Source organism: Prionailurus bengalensis, chromosome A3 (assembly GCF_016509475.1).
Source record: "Prionailurus bengalensis isolate Pbe53 chromosome A3, Fcat_Pben_1.1_paternal_pri, whole genome shotgun sequence".
Taxonomy (NCBI): domain Eukaryota; kingdom Metazoa; phylum Chordata; class Mammalia; order Carnivora; family Felidae; genus Prionailurus; species Prionailurus bengalensis.
Window position 1 is genome coordinate 103,421,439 of NC_057354.1, and position 27,120 is coordinate 103,448,558.

General features: G+C 45.2%; 1 protein-coding gene across 2 annotated transcripts in view; it reads right to left on the minus strand.

The window, feature by feature from the left end:
- MERTK (MER proto-oncogene, tyrosine kinase) overlaps positions 1 to 27,120 on the minus strand; it is a 126,827-nt gene that overhangs the window by 75,791 nt on the left and 23,916 nt on the right. For both annotated transcript variants that reach the window (XM_043604001.1, XM_043604000.1), the window contains exons 2-4: positions 22,689 to 23,094; positions 12,234 to 12,334; positions 10,070 to 10,243 (exon numbers count right to left, since the gene is read on the minus strand). In XM_043604001.1, the coding sequence (XP_043459936.1) occupies positions 10,070 to 10,243; positions 12,234 to 12,334; positions 22,689 to 23,094 (681 nt within the window). The remainder of the gene's footprint in view (positions 1 to 10,069; positions 10,244 to 12,233; positions 12,335 to 22,688; positions 23,095 to 27,120) is intronic.

Here is a 27,120-nt window from a genome sequence, read left to right on the forward strand (position 1 = left end):
GATTCTGTGTCTCCCTCTCTCTCTGCCCCTCCACCACTTGTGCTCTGTCTCTCTCTGTCTCTCAAAAACAAATAAACATTTTTTAAAAATTAAAAATAAATAAAAATAAAACTGTTTTGAAATTATTTTCAATTTATAAGAGATAGTACAATTTATTTCCTATTTCAGCAGAAATAGGACAGAGTTCTTGTACACCCTTCACCAGCTTCCCTTAATGATAAGATCTTACATAAGGATAGTACAATGACCAAAACCAGGAAAGTGACTTTAGTACAATCCTATTCACCCCAATACAGACTGTATTCAGATTTTACCAATTTTTGTTCTGTTTTATTGGGGGGAGGGGTTCTGGTATAGAGTTCCATGAAATTTTATTACAGGTACAGATTTGTATACAATTACAGAATTGCTTCAACACCAAAAAAAAAAGTGCTCCCTCATGCTTTAGGAACATCCTACCCAAGCTAATCCCTGACTGGAGCCATCACTGTAAGTTTGTCATTTTGAGAATGTCATATAAATGGAATCATACAGCGTGTAACCTTTGAGATTGACTTTGTTGACTCAGACAAAGTACTTCCTCACTCATGTCTCTTAAAGACAGCTCTTACGTCATAGAGGGGGGCAGGAAACAAGTGGAATCAAGAGGGAAAAAGCACATGGCCTTCTTGTTCACGAATGTGCTGGCTCAAAGCAAGTATCAACAATCAAGACTCTTTAAACCACTTATCTACTTAGCACTCTCTTTGTAGAAGGGCTTGGGAAAGTTTACTTGAGTTAATTTCAAAATACAATGGCCTCTCCCTGCAAACGCGGTTTTGCATCAGCATGTGAAGCATAAAACTCCCCACACATCTCTGGTCAGGATGGCACCTCGTTCCCCAACATGAACTTTTGAGATAGATTCAGATATCACTAAAGTGTCCTCAAAATTAAACACAGATGTAAAGAAGAAGGAGACTGTTTTATGTAGTTCTTTTACAGTGTTACAAAATTCAGCTGCTTGGGACTGGTCCACAGATAGAGCTGATTTGATGGAACTTGATGTGTCCGGCACCAGCCCCATGGTGGGAAGCCCACACTGTTGGACCTTTCTCCCTGGACTTCCTTAAGCCCTTTGTGTCTACAAAATGGGTGTAAAAAAAAAATCTGCTCTATTAATGTCACAGAACTGGTTAGAAATATAAATGAGAAGAGATGAGAAGGAGTATATAAGTGCAAAAGCCATCATGCAAATACAAGTTACTTCATTATGACAATGTTCCTTTGTCCCAGTGAAGGGATCTCTGACTCAGAGTCTGTTTGTTCACGTGTTTGTTCATTAGTTGACTCATTCATTCACACAGTTCTGATGTGCCAGGCGCTATGTTGGGTGATGGTGCTAAGATAACTAATAACTAATATGTAATAATCACACTAATAATTCAGGGTGGGGAGACATGTAGATGGCTGTGCTTCCATGTGGGAGGAGGTGCAAGTGTTATGGAAGAGGCACTGTGGATACACAGACAAGGACACGGTGTCCAGAAAGGTTTTCAGAAAAGAAATATATATGGGTACACGGATGTCCACATAAGTAACAACAACAACCACCACCGCCAGAATAAAACAACCTCCATGCTCATCAACAAGGGAGTAGTTAAATAAATTATGGTCCATTCATGCACTGAGGCAATTGCCATAAACAATGAGAGGCCCATGAGTACCTACATGGAAAGATCTACAAGTCTTGGTGATCTATCTATATGTATATGTACATATGTGAGTATACTTAAGGGAGAAAGGCCTAGAAGGAAGTGAACCAATGGCTCACATTGTGTGTGACATCTGTATGGAGAGTGAAAGTGTGGAGATTCAAGGGAGACTTGACCATTTTGCTTTGGTATGTAACCATGGTTTGAATGTCTTACAATGAACATGTGTTCACACATTACTTGTGTAACAAAAAGGCTGAAATTAATCTGCACGTGTCTTATCACTCCAATTTGAAGGAAAATAATTTATATACTTACATCCACCCAAGGGTATATATTCACAGAAGAAGTTTGAAAGGAAACACACCAGTGTTTTCGTCATAATTATAAATGTGTAATGAGATGTAAAAATACTTTCTGAATTTTCTACACTTTAAACATGGAAGCATTTAATAGTTATGTGAAATAAAGTTAAAAATCTTGTCATTTTGAAGTAATTATGGATTCACAGAAAGGTGTAAAGAAATATAGGGTGAAGTTGGGGCACCTGAGTGGTTCAGTCGGTTAAGCATCTAACTTTGGTTCAGGTCATGATCTCCCGGTTTGAGTTCGAGCCCCGCATCAGGCTCAGAACCTGGAGCCTGCTTCAGATTCTGTGTCTCCCTCTCTCTCTGCCCCTCCCCCACTCATGCTCTCTCTGTCTCTCAAAAATGAATAAACGTTAAAAAAAAATTTAAAGAAATATAGGGAGAAGTTTCATGTATCCTTCACCCTACCTCCCCAATGTTAACATCTTATATAACCATAGCACATTGTCGAAACCAGGAAATTGACATTCGTACTATCCACAAAGCTTACGTAGATTTTACCAATCATACATAGACTCGTTTGTATGTGTGTGTGTGTGTGTGTGTGTGTGTGCGCATGTGCGTGTGCACGCATGTAGTTCTATGTAAGTTAATCACATATGTAGCTTAACAGTTCCATGTCATTTTTAAAAACACATTATTAGGCTACAAACTGCTCTATTTCTTTTTTTTTTTTTTACATGTTTATTTATTTTTGAGACAGAGAGACAGAGCATGAACGGGGGAGGGGCAGAGAGAGAGGGAGACACAGAATCGGAAGCAGGTTCCAGGCTCTGAGCCATCAGCCCAGAACCCAACGTGGGGCTCGAACTCGCGGACTGCGAGATCGTGACCTGAGCTGAAGTCGGACGCTTAACCGACTGAGCCACCCAGGCGCCCCCTCTTTTTTTTTTTTTTTTTAACGTTTATTTATTTTTGGGACAGAAAGAGACAGAGCATGAGCGGGGGAGGGGCAGAGAGAGAGGGAGACACAGAATGGGAAGCAGGCTCCAGGCTCCGAGCCATCAGCCCAGAGCCCAACGCAGGGCTCCAACTCACGGACCGCGAGATCGTGACCTGAGCTGAAGTCGGACGTTTAACCGACCGAGCCACCCAGGTGCCCCCAAACTGCTCTATTTCTATTTTACTCCTATCTTCTCTACCAAAGAAAAAAAATCTTCAAGTTAAAAAAAAGTAAAATAAAAATTGTAGTGAACTTGAAACCCAAGATAGGTTGTAGTTCTAAGAGTATACCACCACTTAGAAATAAATCAGGTCTCCCATCAGAGACAAATTATATACAGCCTTGGATATGAAAAAGATTTTGCAGATATTATCGCAGAAACACACTTCTACTTTCTAAGAAAACACAAACGAGGAAAAGTTGCAGAGGAACAGAGATAGATTTTGTCCCTAGTTTCATCAAATGCTACTGATCCTGGTAAGGACAGGATCACTGAGAGAGAGAAATCCATAGCAAAACTTAAGACAGGGCTATCAATGGGTGCCTGAGTGGCTCAGTCAGTTAACTGACTTTGGCTCAGGTCATGATCTCACAGTTCCTGGGTTCAAGCCCCACATCGGGCTCTCTGCTGTCAGCACAGCGCTTGCTTCTGATCTTCTGTCTCCCTCTCTGCCTCTCCCCCCCCCCCCATGCACCCTCTCTCTCTCTCAAAAATAAATAAACATTATAAAAAAAATGGGGGGGAAGAGAGGGCTATCAAACTGGTGCCTGTGAGAGTGCAGAAAACTGTCACATCTAGGAGTTAGGCTCACCAACAAATCAGGTCTGATTTCAAGATGAATTCCAAGCTGGTTTCCGGACATTCTGTGATAGTTATTAGCCCAAGGTATCAAGAACATCTCAGAAGATAAGTTGCAGAAATAAATGGGGTGAAAAAGAAAACCAAGCAGATTTACTAGTGGTTAAACAGTGGCCAAGAAAGTTGATTTAATGAACTGATGTCAACTCAGAGGCTGCCTTTATCAACAGACCACTGGACTCTGCCCTTGGTTAGAATAAAATCTAGATTTTCATCAACAACTTGAAAGAGACACAAACGGCAGCTAGCACAAAGCAGGGGGATGATTTGTTAACCAACGAGGGAACTGAGGTTCCAAATGGCCTCAGTGGGCTGAGTCAATGGCTTAAATTTTTGTAAGGATAAATGGTAGGCTGAAATTCCAAAAATAACATATACACAAAAAATAGGAGAGCTCTGGGGCACCTAGGTGCCTCAGTTGGTTAGGCATCTGACTCTTAAAAAAAAATTTTTTTTAATGTTTTATTTATTTTTAAGACAGAGAGAGACAGAGCATGAGTGGGGATGGGGCAGAGAGAGAGGGAGACACAGAATCGGAAGCAGGCTCCAGGCTCCAAGCTGTCAGCACAGAGCCCAATGTGGGGCTCGAACTCACAAACTGTGAGATCATGACCTGGGCCAAAGTCGGACGCTCAACGGACTGAGCCACCCGGGCGCCCTGAGGCATCTGACTCTTGATTTCCTTTCAGATCATGATCTCACAGTTCCTGAGTTCAAGTGCCGCATCAGGCTCTGTGCTGGCAGCCTGGAGCCTGCTTGGGATTCTCTCTCTCCATCAAAATAAATAAATAAATAAATAAATAAATAAATAAATAAATAATAAATAAACATTAAAAAAAACAAAAAAGAACCAGGACAGCTTTGACTTTGGAGTAACTGATGAGATAAAAGACCTAAGAATTTCAGTTAACCTCAAACTATTAGCCTTCATCAAAAAAGTAATGCAAACTGCATTACCAAGAATATTGTGTCCAAAACACATCAACGCAGCCTCCAGTGAACTTATGCGTGTCTTTTCAAAACAACACCGGGGCACCTGGGTGGCTCAGTTGGTTAAGCATCTGACTTCGGCTCAGGTCATGATCTCACCGTTCATGAGTTCGAGCGCCGCATCAGGCTCTGTGCTGACAGCACGGAGCATGGAGCCCACTTAGAGGTCTGTGTCTCCCTCTCTCTTTGCCCCTCCCCTGCTCATGCTCTGTTTCTCTCTTTCTCTCAAAAATAAAATAAATATTCGAAACAACACCAACATCACTAAACTCTCTCAGAAAATAGAGATGGTGGGGATACTTCCTAACTAGTTTTATGAGGTCAACAATACCCTGATACCAGAATCTGACACTACAAAAACAAAATTACAGCCCATTTCCCTCATAAGCATTTTTGTACAATAAGGAATTTAGCTTTTGTCCCTTATAATTTCCTGAGTGACAGGAGTGGCTTTGTTACATTAATGAGGTGACTCACAATTGGCCCCTACAGAAACTGGTCAAGAGAATGACCAGCCATGTGATAAGAGGGTTGAGGAGTCTGGAGATTGTGTTCAATCACATGGCCAATGGTTTAGGCTTTCTTTCTTTCTTTCTTTTCTTTTTTTTTTTTTTTAATGTTTGTTTATTTTTGAGAAAGAGAGAGAGAGACAGAGGGCAAGCAGGGGAGGGGTAGGGAGACAGGGAGACAAAGAATCTGGATGGAGCAGGCTGCAGGCTCTGAGCTGTCAGCACAGACCCCAATGTGGGGCTCGAACCCACAAACCATGAAATCATGACCTGAGCTGAAGTCGGATGTTCAACCAACTGAGCCACCCAAGTGCCCCCACATGGCCGGTGATCTAATCGGAAGTGCCTATGTAAGGAAACCTCCACAAAAAAAATCTGCTCCCCAAAGCTTAGTAGAGTGGCCTTTTCCTGGATCTGCCAGGAGGGTGAAACACCCTAATTCAAAGAGGAGAGGGCACAGAAGCTCTGCATTGAGGACCCTCCCAGATATCACCCAAGGCGTATGTCTTGTAACAAAACTGTAATCATTAAGTATTGTAAATATTTCCTGAGTTCTTATGATCATATGATAAAAAAATACAATTTTTGGCAAACTGAGAATAGAAAGAAACATCTTCAACCTAGTGAAAGGCATTGTCCCAAACCCACAGTTTATTTCATACTTGGTGACTGGGACAGACATGTCCACTCTCCCCACTTTTATTTGGCATTGTGCTGGAGTCTTGGCCACTAAAATAAGGAAAGGGACAGAGATAAAAAGACAAGGATTGGACAGATAGAAGTAAAACTCTCTTGCAGGTGACATGTCTACATAGAAAATCCAAGGAATCTACAAAACAACAACAATAAAGCCCTCTTAGAATTAATACATCAATGTCACAAGGTTGTAGGATGTAAGACCCACATACATAAATCCATTTATTTTCTATATACTAATAGTAAACAATTGGGAAATGAAATCAAATGTGCTACTTACCAACACCAGCAACATAAAATATTTAAGAATCCCTTTAACAAGTGACCTATAAGACCTCTACATCAAAAACTATTAAAAAAATTCCTGAGAGAAATTAAAGGAGACCTAAATAAATGGACAGTGTGTGTTCTGGGATCAGAAGTCTCCATATTATTAAGATGTGATCTCTCCCTAAATTGATCTAGAAATTCAGTACAATTGCAGAAGTGCCTGGTTGGCTCAGTTGGTTAAGCATCTGACTCTTGATTTTGGCTCAGGTCATGATCTCATGGTCGTGACATCGAGCCCTGCTATGCTGGGTGTGAAGACTGCTTAAGATTCTTTCTCTCCCTCTGCCCCCTAAGCCCCCGCTCCATGCGCATGCACTCTCCCTCTCTCAAAAAAAAAAAAAAAAACAATTAAAAAAAAATACAGTTGCGGGGTGCCTGGATGGGTCGGTTAAGCGTCCGACTTCAGCTCAGGTCATGATCTCGCAATCTGTGACTTCAAGCCCCGCGTCGGGCTCTGTGCTGACAGCTCAGAGCCTGGAGCCTGCTTCGGATTCTGTGTCTCCCTCTCTCCGTCCCTCCCCTACTCACACTGTCTCTCTGTCTTTCAAAAATGAATAAACTTTAAAAAAAAATTTGCAAACAAAATCACAACAGACTCTTGCAAAACTGTCAAGCTGATTCTAAGATTTATATGAAAACAGGCAAAAGACCCGAAGTGACACTTCACCTAGAGGATATATGACTGGTCTATAAGCACAAGAAAAAAAGGCGAAAATCTTTTCTAAATCGAATTTAATATTAGACATTAGGGAAATGAAATGCAAATTGGAAATTTACCACTTCACATCCACTAGGGTGTCTAAAATGAAAAAAACTAACTATAGCAAACGTTGGCAAGGATATAGATAGGGCATCTGGAATGCTCATCCACTGTTGCTAGGAATAGAACTTGGTGTAACTTCAGAACACAGTTTGGTGGTTTCCTTAAAAGTTAAACATATACCTAGTATTCGATCCAGCAATTCTTCTCCCAGGTATTACCCACAACAAAATAAAAACATATGTCTCCCAAAAAACTTGCACCCAAGTATCTGTAGTGGCTTTATCACAGCCAACTCCTGTAAACATCCCAAATGTTCCCCACACAGACAAACAAAATGTAGCATATCCATACCGTAACAGCGTTATTAGCAGTAAGCACAAAGTACTCCTACAACAACACGGATGAATCCCAAAAATGTCACATTGAGGGAAAGAAGCCTGAGACAAAAGAATATACACTTCGCGACTCCATTTATTTAATGTTCAAGAGCTAGCAAAACAGGGGCGCCTGCCTGGGTGGCTCAGTTGGTTAAGTAATCCGACTCTTGATTTCGGCTCAGGTCATGATTTCATAGCTCGTGAGATCAAGTCCCGTGTTGGGCTCTATGCTGACAGCGAGGAACCTGCTTGGGATTCTCTCTCTCTCCCTCTCCCCGGCTAGCGGCTAGTGTGCACTCTCTCAAAACAAGTAAGTAAACATTAAAAAAAAAAAAAAAAAAAAAAGAACTAGCAAAACTAATCCGTGATGACAGATATCAGTACACCATTGTCTATGAGAGGTGGGGACTGATGGGAAGGGAGCCTGAGGGGCATTCCGAGGTGATGACAATGTTCTATGCCTTGATTGAAGGGGTGGTTACATGCGTGTCTACATTTATCAAAACTCACTGAGTTGTGCATTTAAATTCTATACAACTTAACTGTATGTCAGTTTCACCTCAATAAAAACAAATGTCTTTACAGGACTTCAGAGTTACCATCCTAGAAGGGGTGGGGTGTATTTTCCAAATTGACTTTGAAACTAAAAAGTAGTTTGATTATCGGCTTCTTGGGGAGACTCAAAAATAATTCAGATGGAGGGAGAGAAAACCCTAATATTCCTCGTGGAGTCAGGAGTTAGGAAAATGATCCAGAGATAAAACCGAGGGGCTGGCATTCATTTGCTGGTCTATTCTTGCCATGAATATTCAGTGAGTGCTTCTATGAGTCAGGCACTGCCTTGGGACAGACAAAGTCCTTGTCCTTGCTGAGCATATACTCTCTGAGAAGACAGACAAGGAAGCTACAGAAATAAATGGGGTGATTATAGACTGTGGCGAGTGCAACACATGACTGGGAGTCCATAAAGAGGTGGGAAGGTCCGAAAATAGTTGAATGACCAGGAAAGGCTTCCCAGAAGAAGTAATATTTGAGTTGTGTCATGGGGCAGAGGGCAGAGGGCAGAACAGTGCAGGCAGACAGAAGAAAGGATGCAAAGGTCCTGAGGCAGGAAGGAGGGCAATGTGTCTGAGGAAATGACAGACAATCAGGATGACCGGTGCTTAATAAGCAGGGAGGAAAAGGTGCGTCGGGTTGGGTTGGAGAGTCGGGCGGAGGCCAGAGCTCACAGGGCCGATGGGCAGGGACAGGAATGAGTCTGAGCGACGGTCTAAGACGACAGGGAGCCACTGAGGAGGATGGATTGGAGTGGGGACAGGGCTGGAAGCGAAGAGACCAGTTAGGGAGCTACTTACTGCACTGGTAGGGTGCTGGCAGCGGTGTGGAGCAGGGAAGGAGAGAAAACAGATTCGGGATGCACCGTAGAAGCAGAATGGACAGAACTTGCTGATGCATTTGGCATGAAGAATGAGAAAGAGGAAGGCTGGGCCAATGGTGATACCATTTACTAAAGATGGGGAATTCTAGGGCAAAGTGAGTGTGGAGAGGAGGTGGAACAGGAGTTTCATTTTAAGATACTTATGTACCAGCAAGTGAAAATGCCAAGGAGGCACTTGGATACATGAGCCTGGACCTCAGAAGAGAGGGCCGGGCCAGGACACAAAGCCCAAGGCCACCGTTGCACAGATAGTATTGAAGCCAAGGACAGAGAGGAACTCTCCCAGGGTGGCGGGAGTGTCTCAGAGTGAAAAGAAGTGGGTCCGGGGATGCGCCTGTCAAGGGCAGAGGAGAAGCAGTGGGGTGGGAAGGAAGCCAGGAAGACTGTTGCCAGAGGTTCACCCCTGTGTTCTCAGAACCTAGAACAGCCCCTGGGATACAGCACTCCCTGGCAAGATGGTCGCTGACTGCATGAAGAAAGGAAGGATTTGGGGGTGGTGCCCTTGCCAGATGCTGCTGAAAAGATGCCACGAGAGAAGCCAGAGAGGAGTCCACCGGCTTTCGTAGCACGGGAAACAGCAAGGGCACTGACTCCAAGAGCCTTGTCAGGGAGGTGACGGGAACGAAGCCGAGATACTTCCACTCGGATGGGAATCAAGATGACCACCATCAGCGCGGCCACAATCCACAATGACTCAGTCATCCCACAGCAGTGCCGCGGGACCTGTGCGGTCCCCTGCTGTCAAACCTCCCATCAGGGGTCTTCGCGTCAAGTGGTTTCCTGAAGTGCACGGCCTGCCAGGCCAGCCAAGCGCCAGCTGCAATGGGAGGTATGAGCAAGACTCCCCCTGCCTGGGCTCAGGGACTCCGGCCACTTCGCTAACTTAACCACAGACACCCTTCAGGGCGTTCACCCACTTCCCAGCCCTGGCCTGTGAATTCTCACTCCCGGGGTTTCTTTTCCACGTAGCCTCACCTCAGCTGCCACACCTGTGTTTCATTCTCTTCTATCCGATGCTAGTGCAAGGCAGCGGTCACCAAACTTGTGATCCCTCTCACTATTAGAAAGGAAACAATAAATAAGTCACACGACTCGGACTTACCAGGCACAGTTAGAACAGAAGGGGATTTTTCCGGCTGTTCATTAACACGGCTGCTGTTCTGAACCCAGAAAATGTTGACGGGCTCAGGAGGGCCCACGGCCTGACAGGTGAGGTTGAAGGCTGTGTTTCTTGTGACGTTCATGCTCTCAGGCTGTCTAGTAAAGTGAGGAAGTCCTGCGGAGAAAGAGTTCAGTGAAAGAATGTTTCAGATCTTCAAGCAAAGGCAGAGCCCCAAGGGGAAAGGAGACTGTTCTAGAACTTGGCAATAGATTTCTTCATATACCACCCCTGGTCTGAAATGGCTAGTCTGCACCTTCTGAAAATTGGCTGAGAAAGAATAGAAGCTATTCTTACCCAACCAGCTCCAGCCGGCTTTCTAGGACACTTTCCCAAAGGGGTTATGATGGTGATTCAGAACTGGTTTTACCAGAAGGGAGGGAGGCCTGGCGGTGTTGAAATCAGGCATTATTCCAACTCCAGGGACAGGCTGGCACGTTTTTCAGTGTTTCTTACCAAATTACACATGGAGTGAAAACAAAGCCACGTAATAGGTCCACTGTTTTTGAGGACAATCCACTGCGTGTGTCCCTTTAAGATGAATGATAGTGAATTTAAACATCTGTACACTTGCACAGGGCTTATACAGGGCTGGCCACTTTTCAAAGTGCATTCTAATGATAACAGTGTAGACACAGTTACACACTTCCAATCCTAAGATCTTTGACTGTTATTCAGAATCGAGGCCATAAGGAAGGGAACTTTAGAAATACCTCAGAGAAAGCCAGTGAGTACGTACTTGGAGCATATGCTAAAAAATTAACAAGTCAAGTTAACCGTCCTCAGGCACTTAAACCATGTTCTTTGAGGATTGGGAACTCACAGATCTGGTCCCAGAAGGAATGATGTGGGAGTGGCATAATGGGCTTCTTTATTCCTATTTCAAAGTTTTGCAAAACTCCATTTGGACCTAATGTGATCCTGCCCTGGGCATTTTGTTGGGATTCTGACAAGTTAAATGTCCTCTCAACATTTTCCCAACATTTACAGCAAATGTAGGAACACTACCATCCTCCACACCCCCACTTTCCCCTAGGGCTGGTGCTGACATAACCCTGAGGAGGCATTAGCTGTCCAGCCTGGGATGGGCCTAGAGCAGAGGGCTAACACAGACTCCTCTGAGGGGCCTCCCCACCTCAGGCCTCCTGCAGCATTAGTGGGTATGAGGTTTAGGTTTGCAGAAGGATGGGTAGCAGAGGAGGCTTTCCTTGTGGGACAGTTCTGGTTGAACTTCCCTGAAAAGCCAACCACTTGTTTTTTCTAAAGCCTGTGGTGAGGCGGGTCAGGAGAAAGTACAAAAGAAAGGTGTTTGGGTGCTTCTGCTGGCAGGGGTATCTCAGAAAGCCAAGATGCAAGGGCCCTGGAGGCAGCCCGTGGGCTGGTGAGGAATGACAACTTGTGGTGAGAATAGAGGTGCTTCCTCCTTGAAGGCTTCCTCGACAGGCACCGCCATTGCAGAACCAGGCGTGCGCCCCAAGACCCGGGGCCTTGGGACCTGGGCTCACCTAGCCATCAGCTCACATCCCCTACTGCAGTTCAAGTTCCTTGAGGGCAGAGACCGCCTTCTAGTCGACGTCTCATTCGGACCCACACTGAGCCCGTCTTATGTCACATCATGGAACTACACTGAACCATCTACCTGACAAATCCTAGGGCCCAAAATGAGTCCCAGATTGAGCTGCTGACCCAGTTCAGGAAAACCACTCACCCTCCTGGCTTCACCATCCACATGTACCGATGCTGAATAATAGGCCAATCATCCCTAGACCAGGCGAAGGGTACCTGGTGCCAGCACTGAGAACCGGATAATGGAATGCATATCGCTTCCAGAAAAGTCTCCAGGTTTCTAAACTGTAAATAACCTGAGGACAAAGGAGTCCATAATCTGTTTTTTATCTCAGCCCAATTGCTCAGGATAGAGCTAAAACTTTGAGAATTGAATTCACGCCATTTATTACCTAAAGTCTAAAAAGAGGATCACCTTATAAAATGTCAGTGCTTATGAATTTGCAAAGTTTGATTACAGAGTTATAAATGAGCATGCTAAACTCTAGAGTTTTATATGCAAAGCAATAAATACAGGTCACTCTGTAGCCTCTGGACTTACCCTGCACCTCGATGTAGATGGGGTCAGACACAATCTCTTCGTTGTTTATTTTCATCTTACAGATATATGAACCATTGTCTGAACGCTGCACACTGGTTATGCTTCAAAGAAAACACATAGAGATATTTACACTGAATACCCTTTGAGTTTCTGCTATAGGAAAAGCACATTCTTCAACCTCTTTATCATATGCTCTGAGTGTTAATCTTCTGTGTCAACGTGGCTAGGTCATGGCATCTAGATATTTGGCCAAATATTACTCTAGATGTTTCTGTGAAAGTATTTTTCAGATGTGGTTAACATTTAAATTTTTTTTTTTTTACATTTATTTATTTTTGAGAGATAGAGACTGAGAACAAGTGGGGGAGGGGTGGAGAGAATGAGACACAGAATCCGAAGCAGACTCCAAGCTCCGAGCTGTCAGCACACAGCCTGACGTGGGGCTCGAGCCCACAAACTGCGAGATCATGACCTGAGCCGAAGTCAGACACCCAACTGACTGAGCCACCCAGGCACCCATATGTGGTTAACATTTAAATCAGTAGACTCTGAGTAAAGATTACCCTTCACAACACGGGTGGGCCTCATCCAGCCGGCTGAGAGCCATACTTATGAGCAAAGACCGAGGTCCTCCAAGGAAGGGGGAATTCTGCCTCTAAACTGCTTTCGGACTCAAGACTATAATATCAACTCTTCCCTCGGTCTCCAGCTGATGCCCTGCCTGTTTCAGATTTGCCAGCACCCACAATCACATTAGCCAATTCCTTAAAATAACTTTCTCTCGTTCCTTCTTTGGTTCTGTTTTTTCTGAAGAAACATGACTAACACATATGCTGTCCCTCCTCTTGCCTTCTATGGAAGGCTCTGTACCAGGGTTCTCTATGTTGGGGTATTGCCCCATCAAGGCATTTTGCTGCAAATTTGTAGGGTTGTTTTTTTATTTTTTAAATTAAAAAAAAAAATTTTTTTAACATTTTTTTATTTTTGAGACAGAGAGAGAGCATGAACAGGGGAGGGTCAGAGAAAGAGGGAGACACAGAATCCGAAACAGGCTCCAGGCTCTGAGCTGTCAGCACAGAGCCCGATGTGGGGCTCGAACCCACAGACCGCGAGATCATGACCTGAGCCGAAGTCGGACACTTAACCAACTGAGCCACCCAGGCGCCCCTGTAGGGTTGCTTTATGTGGGCACAATAACTAGGAGGCACCATGGTTTTTAGGGGCTAGGGGCAACTGTTCCATAACCCAAATGACTTTCTGAGACTAGAACCCAATTCCATTTATAGACACACAAAGAATTTGTCTGGTCTTAATATCCACCTAATTCCCAGGACTGCAATTACCTGAAAACGGGGGCTGCCATCCCTTTGTCCTGTTTGGAACTTGGCCATGACTCAGATCACGGACAGCACCTCCCTATTTGCGGCTGCCACGTGCGTGAGGGGCGTGCCAGGGTGCAAGTCCCTGTGTATTCTATGATCTCTCCTGGAGTGGTCATGCCAGGCATCTACATGTTCACATTCGTATTATTTTATTATAGATCACCTTTCTTTCGTTTTTCTTATACTATAGTTTGAACACTACATGTTGTAAAGTATCTGCTATAAATAGGTGGCCTTAGCTCTAAGAGCTTCAGAATCCTGCTTTCCACCCTTCAGACATGTTTACACACAAGAAGTTAGGCAAAACCTGCCCTTAGCTGGGTGTGGGAAGGGGTGAGGGCATGAGGAACTCTTTGAAGTGCCCTCAAATGCTCTCAAAGGGGCGACACCTTCACTGACCCAAAGGCACTGATTTGTTCTACTGCGCTCATCAGACAGAGCAAAGGCTGTGGCTAGAGAAAGAAAGTAAAAGAAGAAAACTGTGGAGGGGTCCATCTTCCTTTCTAGTAGCTTGTTCCCTGATACAACTTATTTATCCCAAAGCAAAGTAAGACCCATCCCTCAACCCATCAAGGCCTGAAGCTTAATGCTTAAAAGAGACCAGGAAGCTGGCAAGGTCAGAGGGGACGCCATCTTGGCCCACAGGTGGCAGCCGCCAGGATAAACAAACAGCACAGCGGCATCAGGAGCCAATTTGCCACAGCAAGGCCCCTTGGACTTGAGGTTGGACACACGGTCTTGAACACACAGTTTTCAGAACAAACACAGAACATTTTAAATTACAACTTCTCCCCAGTGATACCATGCTGCAGTTCCCTTTTAGCTTCTGATAAAGAGTAAGTAAAATACACATCAAGAATGGTGTCAGTCAGGGGCCCCTGGGTGGCTCAGTTGGTACTTCGGTTCAGATCATGATCTCGTGGTTCGTACGTTCGAGCCCCGCGTCGGGCTCTGGGCTGACAGCTCAGAGCCTGGAGCCTGCTTCTGATTCTGTGTCTCCCTCTCTCTCTGCCCCTCCCTGCTCGCACTCTGTCTCTCTCTGTCTCAAAAATAAATAAACATTAAAAAAAAAAAAAAGAAGAATGGTGTCAATCAGAATGAGGAGAACCAGAGCTGCTTGGGTTAATATTACCTCCTTACTGTTCCCAAGGCCCAATAATGTGACTATCATCTGTCACCTGCACTTTCTGATGTGCCAATCTGAGCAGTGCCCCACTGACTCAGAATACTTTGCCTTCCCCTTTCCCCTCACTCCTGTGTGGGAGTGATATAATTTTGGAATTGCACCTGATGAACGGAAGTTGGACCTGGGGAGGACTCGGGATTTCAAAGAAAGGCCAGATCTCTCCATGCTTTAGGGCAGGACTGAAGGTCACAATGTCTAGAGGTCACTGGGAGAACATGGAAAGAGACTTCACAGGACAAATATCTCCAAATAAGGGGTTAGCCGACCCTCCTCTAATAAATCTCCCTGGATGTCATGGTGGCAGGAAGAAAGAGGGAGAGAAGCAGGTGTCTAGAATGGTGCCCGGACCAGCATGAGTATCAGCCAGGGGCTGAATGGTGCACCTGCTTCTAGGAGCTCTTGAAGATTCTGCATGGCTGAGCAGTCTAGTTTTCTTTGCAGTTCAAAAACAAACCAACAAACAAAAAATAAAACAAAACAAACCAAAAAACAAGGTCATGGCTACCAAAGAGGGGGTCCTTTCCACATATTTCACAGGTTCATTTTAGAAGAGGAGTCATTGTCTTGAGGCCAGGCCCAGGAGCTGGACTGATGATAAGATCTGATAGGCTGAGGACAGCTGTGCCTCTGAAGACCTGGCTCTGGCTCAGGGTCCAGAAGCCCAGTGTTGCAGCAGCCTTGTCACATGACTTAGGTAGTCAGGAGCCAGAATGCAAGTGAGGGCCACAGAGGGATGCAGGGCAAGGCCGAGGAAGGCAGCCCAAGGATGCAAAGTACCCCTGTGTGCGGGGGGGGGGGGGGGGGGGGGGTGACTGAGAAACTATCGGGTGCAAGTAATAGTTTAGCAGCACAGCTTGGACTTCAGAAATCACACGCAAAGGGCATGAAAAGTCTAGGAGCATCTTAAGCCAACCAGCAAGGAAGGAAAATTCAACCAGGAGGAGAAAAGGAGAGCTCAAAGGAAACATGATCAAAACTTTGTCTTTAGTCATTCATATCAGGAAGAGGTCAGCAATCGCCTGGGGAGATGGGTTACGTGCCTGCATTGATTAGCAAGTCCAGACCCAGATTTTCCACAAATAATTCTACATGTTGCTTCCTAGACATGCAAGTAAAGGCTGCCATGCTGAGAGCAGGGTGGGGGGTGAGGTGGAGAAGAGTTGCTGTCCCCAACTTCTCCCCTTTCCTAAAGGAAACAGCAGGCGCAGTCTCTAGAGGCTCCCCAGCGAAGGCTCTGAGCTCAGAATAGCAATCTAGGCATTCCAACAACTGAGTAAGAGGAGTTCCAGAAAGAACACAGGAAGGAGAGCATAACTCAAGAAAATGCCCCAGGGCTGGATTCTAGGTCTTTCTTAACCAGGCCTGTAGGTGGGCAGCACAGTGGAAGAGAAAAGACCCACCAAGACCACCCATCTCTCATCAGGAGATGTCACAACTCCAAGATAAAGTGGAGGTCCAGAAGCTTCCAGAGAGAAGTAAAGTGAGTCATTCACAAATGAATCAGAACCCCACCACACTTCTCAAGAACAAATCTGGGGGCAAAAAGGAAATATATCAATGACTTCCAAATGACAACAGGAAATTATTCTTTTTGAGTTCTGTATCCAGACAAACTACCTCAATGTGAGGATAGAAAACACAATAGCATTTTCAGACATGCAAGGTCCATGCTGGTGGAGGATGGGCTCTGTGCCAAAGCGAAGGAGTAAAAGCCAAGAGGCGGGGTTGGGGGCGGTGCGGAACCTGGGCTCCAGGAGGAAATAGGAGAAACAAGAGCCCCCAGAACAAGAGTAAAGATGACAGAGCTGCACCCCAGACCTGGGGAGCAACCTGCCCAGACTGGAGCAGGAGAAGGACAGGACAGGCATCTCCTACGAAAAGATTAGGCCTGGTCATCGCATCACTTTGAGAGGAGATGTATGTAGAGTTTAGGGACAAATGAGAGTAATACTTAGAAAATTAAGCAAGCTAACAAGCAAGGAAACTATTAAATTGAGGACAATCAAAAAGCTGTGAAGAAGTAAGATGTAACCACAGCCTACTGTGTGACTCAGCTGAAAACAGCATTTACATAGCCACAAAAAACGTGAAGTCCTGGGTACTGATTTAACCAGAGTTGTAACGTTTTATTAGATGAACTCCAGGGCTAGGCGTGCACGCGCACGCGCGCGCGCGCACACACACACACACACACGAGTCATAAGGATTGAATACCTACAAAAGATACCCAAGAAGTGGATAACCACAGCTCCTTGTTGGGGAAGGGCTGGAGGCTGGAGCAGAAGAGAGGATTTTTGAACAGTTGGGAGTATTTTACCATGTGTATGTAGTGCTTTAAAAAAGGTATAAAAATTGTGTCAGATTCTGGTCAAATACAAACATCTGAACCGGGGAAAACCAAAGCCACCATACAGACTCAGCCACCACGTCTAGACAGGAACCACCTGGACAGCCACCTGGACAGAGCCACAGGGCTCTTTGCATCTGCAAAAGCCCATCACACCAGGGTGGCCTCAGCTGGGTGAGTCCCAGTACGTCCTGTAAGGACACAGAGACTCCTTGTTTCTCAGACCTATCGCATGTAGACTGGCCGGCTCAGACATGGCTCTGAAGTAGCAGCTACATTCTAGAGGCTTCTTAAAAGAAATACAAAAAAGAACAAATGGGGTACAGTTCCACTTAGATGAGGTACGTAGAGTAGTCAAAGTCATGGGGAAAGAAAGTAGAATAGAGGTCACCCAGCAGTAGCACTGCTAGGAATTTACCCAAGGGATACAGGAGTACTGATGCATAGGGGCACTTGTACCCCAATGTTCATAGCAGCACTCTCAACAATAGCCAAATTATGGAAAGAGCCTAAATGTCCATCAACTGATGAATGGATAAAGAAATTGTGGTTTATATACACAATGGAGTACTACATGGCAATGAGAAAGAACGAAATATGGCTCTTTGTAGCAACATGGATGGAACTGGAGAGTGTGACGCTAAGTGAAATAAGCCATACAGAGAAAGACAGATACCATATGTGTTCACTCTTATGTGGATCCTGAGAAACTTAACAGAAACCCATGGGGGAGGGGAAGGGGGGGAAAAAAAAAGAGGTTAGAGTGGGAGAGAGCCAAAGCATAAGAGATTCTTAAAAACTGAGAACAAACTGAGGGTTGATGGGGGGTGGGAGGGAGGGGAGGGTGGGTGATGGGTATTGAGGAGGGCACCTTTTGGGATGAGCACTGGGTGTTGTATGGAAACCAGTTTGACAATAAATTTCATATATTGAAAAAAAAAAAGAATAGAGGTCACCAAGGACTGGGGGAAAAGGGAATGAGGGGTTAGTGTTTAATGGGCATGGAGCTTCCCTTTGGGGGGCTGAGAAAGTTCTGAAGATGGATGGTGGTGATGGGTGCCACACCAAAGTGAATGTACTTAAATGCCACTGAATTGTACACTCGGAAAGGGTTAAAATGGTACATTTTATCCTATGTATATTTCACCATGATAAAAATATTAAAAATGAAAAAACAGTTGTAGAGAAATACACGTTCTAGAAAACTATAAAATCCTTCCAGCTCTAGCTACAGAGAACTAAGCTAGAATTGAATTCCCAGTGGGGAATCCCTAGACTACACAAAAAACATGTCAAAATACTTTTCCTTTGCCACAAATTACCCCCTTATACCTTATGCCCGACTTTAGAGCTAACTGTATCCCAAAAAGTACCCCCTCCTTTAGAGACTCCAGGGAAAGGTCCCGGCTACACCGCATCCCGGGATCTGCACAAATGGATGAGCTACAGTTTCAAGCTGATATCAAGTGCAAATGAGGCAAGATACCAGTCGGAGAGCCGAGGTGGCTTGGCTTAAGCCTGGTGGCTTAAGCCCTACAAAGGAGAATTGCTACAAGCTCTGGAGAGATAGAGCCTGAGGTGTGCACCATCCAGTCCGGGGGCCCGGGGAGAGCGGGGATGCAATTTTCAGTGTTAATCACCAAGCCATCAATTAGGAATACCCCAACCTGCTGGCGGACACAGAGTGTTCCCTACACCTACAATAGACGTCCAAGTGAAAGAAGAAAACATGAAAATTATTAGCAAAGAATGGACTCAGCTCAAGAGGGCACCTGGGCTTGAAGCACCACATCAGTTACTTTTTCCCTTGTATCTGCCCCATTATTCATTATTACGCAAAAACAATTTTTAAGGTTTTCCCTGTACAATTTCACATACATCCTTCTGTATTTGCTTCTGCTTTACAACAGTAGATTACAGTGGCATAGAGCAGTCAGTATTTTGAAGGCGTTTCATAAGACAGGAGAACATTCATAATAGGACGTTACGTGGGGGGAACGAGATATATAATCATCTGTGTCATAAAATGCTAATTTCATTTCAGGAATATTAATTTCATATGTGCTTGGAAAAGTTTTCTCAGGGTTGTGGGCCATGGTTTCTTCCTCTGTACATGTTTGGTAGTTTCTATGTATTTAACAAAATACATATATTACTATTAAAATAACTATTTTTAAGTTAATTTATCTATTTTGAGACAGAGAGAGAGAGAGAGAGAGAGAGAGAGAGGGCTCAGGGGAGGGGCACAGAAAGAGGCAGACAGAGAATCCCAAGTAGGCTCCATGTTCAGCTCAGAGCCTGATGTGGGGCTTGAACTCATGAACCGTGAGATCACGACCTGAGCCGAAATCAAGAGTTGGACACTTAACTGAGCCACCCAGGTGCCCTTAATATAAATTTAAAATATACGCATAGAGGAACTAAGACCAAGCAGTTTCTAAAACCTTTTAGGAACACTCTTACTCATGATGTTAAATCTCCTTTAACCTTTCCCAAGTAGGGTGGGGCTTGTACTTAAATGCACACGAACTTCTTCTTTTATCATTTCCACATCCACCCCCATCCCCGGTTTCAATAAACTGAGGTTTGACCGAAAGATGGGTTGGGTCCTGAGTGGCAGAAGTGCCCCCTCAGTCCTGATGCCAGGTCCTCTCCCCTAAATCGATACTTCAAGGCCAAATCTACAAGTATGCACATCTCCTAACCTACTTTTAGGGCCAAAGACCAGATAGCTGACTGACCCTTAGTTTTAGAATGGGGCATTTGGGGGTTCAAGTGTGGGGTCTGCCCGATATGAAAGAGGAAATGTGGAACCAACAAAAACTCAGAAAGTTAAATCACATCCACAATCCTGGTCAGTCTCTAGCAACTCACAACTGCTTCATATTTAAAGGATGCATGCTGGTACGAATTGTGGGGGCCTCTCTCTGGAGACCCCATCCATTTTCGAAATTCATTACCCTTTCTTACAATAACACCTTATACAAAACTGGCTTATGTCCTAACTCCAAACACCTCGTGTTTCCCCCCATACTCCTCTGACCCCTGCCAATATACACGTATGTATTTTGTACATTCCCTTAAATACACGTGGCCCATACAGGTATTCTTAAGGGCAACTCCAAGAAAATTACAAGCTAATGAATTCCATGTGTTGAAGGCCTAGAACTTGTTTTTAACTCTTCACTGTTCCTGGCAACCAGAGTGGATTTCTTTCAGGGCCCATGAGATGGGAGAAGAGACGATATTGCAAGTGTGCAAACCAGGCCCCCCGTTTAAGGGTGACAGCTTACTCTCCAGTGATCCCGGGCAAGTCACCCTACTCAGAGGGACCTCAAAGTCATCATCTAGAAGATACCATATTTAGGGTCTCCAACATCCTTCTTTCTTGCCAAGAAATTACACGGATATTTGTAGTCTTGATTCAGTCACTACAATTTCCTTCATACGGCTCCTGTGTCACCTGAACATTAATATACTTGAAGAATATTGTAATGGTGGACTCAGTACTGTCCCCAAAGCTACTCAATTCAGCTGAGTGTCCACGGTTTACGAGAATTCTAATCACTAAATTTGCTGTATGGCTTAGTTTGGAGGTCAAATAAGATTTTTTTTCCCCCTTCAGAATGAGTTTATGAGACTGGAACTGAGTACATGCAAAAGTATAAAATTTTGTTCTAAAGTTCTGAAAATATGACCCTGGTCACCTTCTGAATTCTAAAGACACAAGTCCAAGATAAGACACTGTCTGTTCTAAGTTTAAAAGCTCTCCAATTTGGGGCAGCTGGGTGGCTCAGTCAATTGAGCATCCAACTCGTAATTTCAGCTCAGATCATAATCGCAGGGCCACGGGATTAAGCCCTGAGTCGGGCTCCACACTGAGCATTTTGCTTAAAATTCTCTCTCTCTCCCTCTGCCCCTGTCCCCTGTTCACTGTCTCTTTCTTTCAAATAAAAAAAAAATTCTGAGTGTCACATTAAAAATATTTTTTTAATTAAAACTCTCCAATTTAAGTCCTTTAAACATCCCATGGCCCCTTAGAACACACTTGAAGCTGCTGGTCACGTGACGCAAACCTATCTCTTTGGCAAGAAGGCAACTCACCCACGGTCTCACAGCTGTCCAGTGGCAGGACCCCCATTCAGGACTCCCAGCCCAGAGAGAGCAGGGCAGTGTTTTCCTCCTAATGATACCTGATGGGACCAATGTCCCGGCTCTTCGTTCCTTTAAGCCATTAAACTGCTCCTATTCATTATTAAATGGATCATTAGAAGCTGTGTCTCTATCATGATAAAACATCTGTGTCTTGTAGTTGATGCAGAAAAAAAAATGCAGTCAAATCTCCTGAGTGGTCTCAGCCACCGGCTGAGGGTGGCAGCCTGACAGTCCCAGCCAAAATTTAAATCAACCAACGGAAAACGTGACAGTTGTGTTCTTTGCTTTGATGCTAACCAAGCCTATAACTTGGAAAAACTATGCAAAAAAAACCTAGAAACAAAAAAAACCAAACCCCCAAGGTGCATCTTCTGGAAATGTTGACACACTAAATTCTAACGGGAGCTGTCAGTACTGTGGTATCTCTGAAGCAGTTTTCTGAAAAGGAAACATCAAATGATTCACCAAAAGACGGGACACCGTCTGGGACTGCCCCAAGCATCAGGCCAGGGAAAGTGAAAACACACCAGATCAAAGAGGGCTCCCCTCGCTCGGAGCACAGGAATCCTAGGGAAAAGGCACTGGCGCCAACTCTGCTCGGCCCTGACCTCATTTTGAGCTTTTAATGACCACAGGTCCACCGAATTCTAGAACTGCACATGCAAGGACAAATCAACAAGACCAAACAAAACAAAACACTCAAACCCCTCCTGGCTGACGAGGAGCGAGTAGAGAATAAAAAAGGGATGGGGAGAAGAGAAGCAGCTGTCTCACTGTCAGCGGTACTCTGAAATACGATGACTCAGTCCTAGGGACAATGGCTTATTCCAGATACCTGCTGACTTGGCTCTGACACCCCCCCACGCCCACCCCCCAATGCATTCGGCTGGCCCCTGTCAAAACAAAGTGGAACAATGAGACGGTGACACGGTGACACTGTGACTACCACAGTACCATGATCTGCAGGAGCAGGGGGTGTAGGGGAGGGGGGAAAGGGAGGATAAGGCAAAGGAAAGGGGTGGGAAGCCTGTTTGTTTTAAAACCTCCACCCCCACGGTGCGATTTAGACGCCTCCACATACTGGGTAAGAAACGTCGTTCGTTCCCACTCACTGGGAGAGCTCTTGAGTCAAGCAGAGCGTGACGTGACTTGCAGGTCAGGTGGGAAGTGGTTCCCCAGAACCCAGAGCCTCTGATAACCAGCAGTTCCAGTGAGGCCAAGATCAATGTAAAAGAAATCAACAATACAGACCGTCAGCTATTAATCTACACTGTAAGTGGATCGGTGAGTTGCTAACACAGAAACTAAAAAAAAGTTTTTTAACTTATGAGGTTTTTGCTTTTGATAACAACATTTAACGAAAGAAAGGAAGAAAGAATACGTACCTGAAGGAAGCGATTATTGCTGTAACTTCGTCATCTGGATAAAATTGAGTAATTGCATGATGTGCCCCCAGCAACTCCTTCCCATCTTTCCACCAAGAAATAACTGCGATGTCCTGGTACATGTTAGGTATATTGATCGAGCAATTAAATTTGACATCTTTATGTTCAGAAAGTATTATGTGGCCAATCGTATGATTAAATGCAAGAGGCGGGAGCTTTGACCCAGCAGAGGTCACTCCAGGATGGACTGCGTTGCCCGTATGCCGTCGTCCGGGCTGGGTTGGTGAAAACATCAAGGCAGGCTGGTACCCACGGGTGTGAGGAAGGGAAGATGGCATGTGGTCAGTTTGCAGGCTTCCTGGGTATGGCAGGTCAGGCTTGGTTTCTTCCTTCACCTCTGCAAAAGCTGCAAAACAGAACACCTGATTTTTAGCCTTTTAGATAAAGGAATTTTCCAAGTAGGTTCCCAATCTCTAAGCCTCTGATGACAGACAGGGGGTATCCTCAGGGTCCTCAGAAAACATGAGCAAAATGTATTTAACACACACGTCTGGACATATATTCTCATTCACAAATTCATTCATTTGTTCACATACCTCCTAAAGAATGTTTAAGAAATAGAACTCCTCCCACCCATTTTTTTCTTTTCTTTTCTTTTTTATTGAGATGCAATTGACTTATATTAAGTTTCAGGTGTACAACATGATTTGATATTTGTATATGTGGCAAAATGATCACCACTACAATCTAATTAACTTAGTTGACTACCCGTTACAAAATTTATTTCTTGTGATGAGAACTTTACTTTTTATTATTATTTTTTTTATTTTTATTTGTTTTCTTGAGAGAGAGGGAGAGAGTGTGCACCTGCAAGTGAGTGGGGCAATGGCAAAGAGAGAGAGAGAGAGAGAGAGAGAGAGAGAGAGAGAGAGAAAGAATCCCAAGCAGGCTCCATGCCCAGCATGGAGCCCAATGTGGGGCTTGATCTCATGACCGTGAGATCATGACCTGAGCTGAAATCAAGAGTCAGATGCTTAACCAACTGAGCCACCCAGGCGCCCCTCTTGTATTGAGAACTTTAAAGATCTACTCTCTTAGCAGCTTTTAAATGTACAACACAGTATTATTAACTGTAGTCACCTTACCGTACATGACATTGCGAGGACTTATTCATTTTATAACTGGAAATTCGTATCCTTTGACCACCTTCCTCGATTTGTGAAAATTGTGACTCATTCAAAGTCCTTCATATCCATGAAGGCAGGAAGGCATGGCAGGAAGGTGATGGCAACTGAGATCACTTTTCTCACTGTGTTCTCAATCACAGACTATGCCACAAATTTGACCAATGGTCTTGTAAAGGCTGCTACCGGTCACAAAGATATGAGTTTACAATTCTGGTGCCTCAACATGACCCATCTCTAGGTATGGGGGGGATAAAAAAAAATCAATGTCACTTATGTCATCAACAACAGAATGACTTGGAGCTTCCATTAAAATGCTTGCCTGCTGGAATGAACCTGGCAATGTTGATTTCATCTGGCCCACAAGTATTTCTAAAAATATTGGCCCACAATAGTTGTACTTCTGGCTTTTTTAATAGCACTTTCGGAGCATACATCCTATGCTGGTTGTTACGCATTCAAACACGTTGGCCACAGTTGAGATAGGCAGAGAATGGGAGAGACATTGTGTGGGAAAGTGACTGGGGGTACACAGAGGTGCCCATCCCCACTCCAGAGCTGTGCCTCTGCCACACTCAGGATGTTGCACCCTCCTGGGCTCCTGGGTGTGTATGTGCAGGGAGAGTAGGGTGGTTTCTGCTTACGGTTGTGACAGACTTAGCAAGTAAGAATGCAGGAAACCCAGTTGACATTGAATTTCAGAAAAACAACAAACAATTTTTAGCATAAATGGTCAACTAAGCTTATTTGGCCAATGGAGATACAATCAGGAAATCTGGGAGCAGAAGGAAGGATCTGAGAATTTGTTCCTCTGGCTTCCTGCCTGCCAAGTCGCTCTGGACTGCACATCTCCCTCAACTGAAGGTCACGGCTTCTGTTAGGGAGTCTTCTCTATGTGATTCTTTCATGCCAGGTCGGCTCTCGTGGTTGCTGCATTTGGGAACTGCCTCCAGGGTGAATGCCAGGTTGGAGAAAAAGAGATTTCACTATCAGAAACCAGGGAAGGGGTGCCTGGGTGGCTCAGTTGGTCAAACGTCCAACTGTTGATTTCGGATCAGGTCATGATCTCAAGGTTTGTGATCTAGCCCGAAGTCAGGCTTTGGGGTGACAGCACAGAGCCTGCTTGGGATGTTCTCTCTCCCTCTCACTCTGCGCCTCCCCATTCATGCATGCACCCTCTCTCTCTCTCTCAAAATAAAGAAAAAAAACTTAAAAAGAGAGAGAGAGAGAGAGAGAGAGAAGTCAGGGAAAGCTCACTGCTTGTCCTCAGCCTGAGGTCTCAGTGGCTGTGGGAGAGCAGGGGCCCTCCACATGCTTTGGGGGAGGCTATGTGGGTCAGCCGCAGGCTGGCCTTGAGCCCGGCCATCCAGACAGATGAGTGTGCTGTGATAGAAGCATTCATTTATTCCAGGGAGTGGAGGTCAGGGTGACTCTGCAGAGAGAGGCCCCTGCCTCTCCTGTCGCCGCCACGCCAGGCAAATCTTAGGCACAAGTGTGGGCCTGTGCTCTTAGCGGGAAATGGCAAAACTCTGCCTGGGCGCCATCCAGCTCCACCATCTTCCTCTGAATTTGGGGATACTTTCTGCAGTTATGAATGCTCTGGCTATTTATCTTATGCCTGCAGACCCTGTGCAAGAACTCTTTTTCTTGAGGCGTTGAAGCACTTATAATTCACCTTTGCCTCTCAGATCAGCAAATTTATCGAGAGTCCTTATTTACGGACATCCATGAGACTGGGAAGGCAGGGGGTTTGTCCAAATAACCGTGTTTTTCTTTAAAGGCAAAAAAAAAAAAAGTGGAGTGGGAGAAGCAAATAATTCCTTGGTTTGTTTAATTTACTTAAAGACACTTAAAATGTCAAATTATAAGGGTAACCCAAGTTGGTAGTGGAAAATTCACATGTTTACAGAAGCCCAGAGAACATAAAATGGGAACCTGTTTTTAATCCTAAGCCTGCAAGATAACCTCTGGTTACAGCTGGGGTCTAGCCTTCAGTTTTCTCGGAGCCAAGCTGCTAAATGAGCAAACTAGAGACAGGGCCACCCACTCAGAGGTCGGAGGGGCAAACCCACCCTATAATCACTATGGCTGGTTTAAAAGATAGCTAAGCTCCACGAGCTGAACTGCCAGGAGTTGGCAGAATGATTCAACTGCCAGGAAGCATTTACCTCGCACCTACCGGGTCTAAGATTTGTTGTGATAGTGTAATGGGATACAGAGAGGCACTCGCCCCAGACGGGGAGCAGCAGAGGGTCTCAGGAGTTAAAAGGAAGAAGGGATATGGGGAAGTGGGGCAACAGGGCTGTCCTGACAAACGTCAGGGGGCTTTCCCTGGTCCCTCCCCACCCCCGACTACTTAGCCCTCCTACTTGGGGTGCTGGGGCTCTCCCCCTCGTAACGTCTCCTGGGATTCCTCATTCGGTTCTTTCTCTCCTGCTGGACTGGGAGCCCCAAGAGGGCTAGCACCCACACTCTAGCCAGGTCATAGAAGACGCTCAAAATAGGCGTGTTGAATGAATAAAAGTAAAGGCATGAATTAGAGAAGGGATGTGGGAGGGGGGACAGGGTTTCTAGGGGCTGGGGCGGTGGGAAATTGCAGAGAAAGAAGTGGCCCTAATAGTTTGGGAACATGACTGCAGCTGCAGGGTGGTGCTCCTGTGCTAACATCAAAGAGCCAGAGCAGGTGGATAGAGCTGACCGTGGAGACTCCTGGATCCTTGCTGAGGCAGCAGTGATTCCTGGAAAGTTTCTGAGCAGGGGAGGGAGATCAGAGCCGTACCCGACTCCGGCACTGACATCTGGCTGAGTGGGAGCCCGAGGAGCAGGAAGGAGGAGGCCAGGAAGAAGGGAACCCGCCAGGAAGATGGCACAGACCTAACTACCAGAGTGGCTGGGAGCAGGAAGGATGCTGGAGAGAGAAGAAAGGTTGACCCCAGCAGTGTTCCCACTATGGCCATCATCCCACAACAGAAAGGTCGGTCTAACACCAAGTATTTAGGAAGGATATAACCTCAGAACACAGGAGAGTTCTCAGGAGTGGTCATTATACTGGTTGTTGTTGGCAGGCCGGGAGGCTGCTTCCGGTTCAGTTGTCTCACACGGAGAAGGGGGGTGGTAACCATGGTACCCCACAGGGTATTGCTGTCAGCAACAAAGGAGGTATCACTATGTCTGGCTCATCGTCAGCTCTCCAGTAACTGTTAGCTATTACTCTTTTTTATTATTTTCCCAGGTTACTCTGAATCAGT